At 44.2% G+C, this 3,340-nt stretch overlaps 1 protein-coding gene across 1 annotated transcript in view; it reads right to left on the reverse strand.

The window, feature by feature from the left end:
- Nucleotides 1-1,145: 1,145 nt before the first annotated feature.
- Irak2 (interleukin 1 receptor associated kinase 2) overlaps nucleotides 1,146-3,340 on the reverse strand; it is a 54,932-nt gene continuing 52,737 nt past the window's right edge. Inside the window, exons 14-15 of the mRNA XM_033768071.1 lie at nucleotides 3,323-3,339; nucleotides 1,146-1,658 (exon numbers count right to left, since the gene is read on the reverse strand). Of these exons, the coding sequence (XP_033623962.1) occupies nucleotides 1,546-1,658; nucleotides 3,323-3,339 (130 nt within the window). The 3' untranslated portion in view covers nucleotides 1,146-1,545. The remainder of the gene's footprint in view (nucleotides 1,659-3,322; nucleotide 3,340) is intronic.

Here is a 3,340-nt window from a genome sequence, read left to right on the forward strand (position 1 = left end):
ATTGATTGATTGATTGGTACTGGGGATCGAAGTCAGGACCTTGCACTTGCGAGGCAGGCAGTAACACCACTGAGCTAAATTCCTGGCCCCAAAACACTACTATTTTACAGAGAAAAAAAAAACCACCACTGGTAAATTATTGAAAATAAGACATTTTTACTAGTGAACTAAAAATAGCATTTGCATCACAAAAAGACTTGCAACATGACTTTTTAAAAAACATACTGAATAATATATGGCAGAACTACACATTTACTATCTTTTTGTCTTATAAAGCAGGACAAGTGCATTTCCAAAGTACTTCTGTAGCCACTGTACCCACTGCCCCCCAACACTGAGGCAGGGAGAAAGAGCAGGAATCTTTTAAGGAAACTGAGGTCCCAGAAATTAAACGACTGTCTTCATCAGCAGCAGAATCAGACATGAGGCTAATTCTCCTGATTCATGTCACCATAAATAACACATATTCTCAAATAGTGGAATGGGAAGATGAAGGTACTGAGCAGGTGGTTCATACCCAGGGGTGGCAAGATTACCAATAGAGGGTGTGGGAAGCCGAGAGTCATCTGCCAGGTGTCTGGCATTTCTAAAACTTGAGTTCTCGAGAGGTGAATCAGAAATGCATCGGGACACAAGCTGAAAATCTTCGTGTAAAGGAAGTTTGCAGGTTGCTGCTGGCAAATATGACTCATAGGTCTTAATTCTGGAAAAGATCATCAGCATCACAGAATCACTCCATCAGCTGTCAAGGGGTGAGAGCTGCAGGGGTAACAACTTCTACCAAGGTGGTTACCATCATGGGCTCTGCAGAACCTCAAATTGCCCACATGCTGGGACTATGTACCAGGTTTTTAGCTTCTGCCTCCTGTGATACCTTGCTCTGACCTACAAATCCCAGACAGGAGAAGCACTTCTTGGATTGTGTCTGTAAAACTTGAGGTTCTGCCATGTGTTTTGGTGCATACTTATAATCCCCAAGAGCTAAGGCAGGATGATCCCAAGTTTAACCCCCGCCTAGGCAATTTAGCAACTTACTGAGACCCTGTCTCAAAATAAAAAATTAAAAGGGCTACAGTATAGCTCATTGTGAAGGCTTTGGGTTCAATCTGTAGAATTACGAGAGCGAGAGAAAGAGAGAGAGAGAGAGAGAAAGCTGAGGTTATAGCAGGCACAGTGGCACAGGCCTGTAATTCCAGCTACTCAGGAGGCTAACGCAGGAAGATCACTAGTTCATGGCCAGCCAGGACAACTTATGGAGACTTGCCTCAAAATAAAGAATATAAAGGGCTGGGGGTACGGCTCAGTGGCAGAGCTTGCCTAGTGCAAAACCCTAGATTTAATCCCCAGTATCACCAAAAAAAGAAAAAGAAAAAACAGAAAAGAGAACTGAGGTCCCTTCTCCCTAATTCACTGGCGAAAGGCACTGGGAAAGCTAATGCTTGTGTTGTGTTTCTTGGCAGATGCTCGATTCTGCCACAGCCCCTTTCCTGGGTTAGGTGCTTGTCTTTCCAGTTGAGGACAAGGGTCCTCAGCTTCTTCCAGTCATCAGGGTCCGAAAAGCTCAATGCTGTCCAGTTTCTCCTCTTTGTAGAGCAGGATGTTCTCCATCAGTTTCCTTTTGGCCTCATTTATCTCAATTTTCCATGAAGTCTCTGGAGCTGAAGTTCAACAGAAAGTAAAAAAACAACGTGAACAAAACTGATTATTATTATAGCTTTTGGAAAGTCAGGCTTACAATAGGTAAATCTTGGAAGCAGCCTATTGTCTATCAATAGATGAATGGATAAAGAAAATGGAGTACTACTATGCCAAAAAGGATAAACTTGAGTCATGTGTGGTTAAATGGAAGCATGTTGAGACTATAATTTTAAGTGACATAAATCAGACACATAAGCTAAAATTTCTTGTTTCTCTTATATGACAAAACCAAAGTATATGTACATATATATATATATTTTTTGTTTTGTTTTGTTTTGTTTTTTGAGACAGGGTCTCACTATGTATCCCAGGCTGGTCTTGAACTCACAGCAATCCTCCTGCCTCAGCCTCCCAAGTGCTGGGATTACAGGTGTGCACCACCACACCCAGCTCCGAAATATAATTTTAAGAGCAAAATAAAATATAATAGAAAACTGGGATATAGTTCTTTTTTCTTTTTTTGCAGTACTGGAAATTGAACTGAAGACCTTGTGCTTGTGAGGCGGGCACAGCGCCACTGAGCTAAATCCCCAACCTGAGAGAGCTCTTTTTTAAATAGGAAGAGAACCAAGAGATGGAGGGAGAAAGGGAAAGAGGAGGGAGAAGAGGGCAAGCAGAAGTAAAAAGAATTAGATGTGCTCAGAACATGTACCAACTCTCCACAATGAATGTAATCACATGTACTAATGAAAAAGCAAAAATGAAGAGTCAGACTTGGGTCAGTCTCACTAAGGCAGGTTTCTGACCCAGGCCCAAATGTAACGACCACATTCACCACTTTCACCTTTGCCCCACCTTTCCAGAGAAAACTGGGCTCCCAGACTGCTCCCCACAGCAAGGGTGCAGGTCTGGAGTCAACAGGAAGACAACCCCTCCGTCCTTCCCAGGAAGAGCAGAGTGGAACTATGCTTCCAGAGGAAGGGGCATTTCCCTGATAAGGTCTTTTTCGTTTTTATTTCAAAGGAAGCCTGTCATATCTGCACCCAAGTGGCAGCCAGAGGGGTCCTTAGAGGAAGTGGTAGGCAGGGAGGGAACACTCTAGCTTCACTGGCCCAGGGAGAGTTCTGACTGGGTCTCTCAGGGTGATGGGTATTTGACACGGGGGCGCCGGGTCCTGTTTTGTTTTTTTTTTTTAAAGCCATTCTCCACCTGGGGTATATCGCAGTGGCAAAGCTCTTGCCTAGCGTGCTTGAAGCCCTGGGTTCTAATCCTAGCACCTTATGAGTAAATTAATAAACATATAAGTACAGAAATAAAAAATAAAAACCACTGTACACTCTGGTAGGCTAAAGTAGGAGGATCACAAGTTCAAGCCCAGACCCTGTGAAAGAAAGGAAAGGAAGAAAAGACAGAACACAGCCTTCGATTGCAAATACTAACCAAAACAAAAAACAAAACAAAACAAAAAAACCCCCCAAAAAGGCTGCCACCAAAAAATCACCAGGAAAGGGACCTAATGGATCAGAAGAAGAGGGGCGGGTTCAGCGATTCCAGCAATGGGACAGTAGGGCGAAGGAAAAGCGGGAAGGGGTGGTGGTGACAAGGAGGCCTACGGCTCTCCTCGAGCTTGGCTGGATCCTTAAAGGAACCAGCACGGAAGGGCGGACGCCGGCGGCTCGCTTACCGCCCTGGGCCCCGCAGA

The sequence above is a fragment of the Fukomys damarensis genome, unplaced genomic scaffold, assembly GCF_012274545.1.
Source record: "Fukomys damarensis isolate Sample0158 unplaced genomic scaffold, DMR_v1.0_HiC HiC_scaffold_24, whole genome shotgun sequence".
NCBI lineage: Eukaryota > Metazoa > Chordata > Mammalia > Rodentia > Bathyergidae > Fukomys > Fukomys damarensis.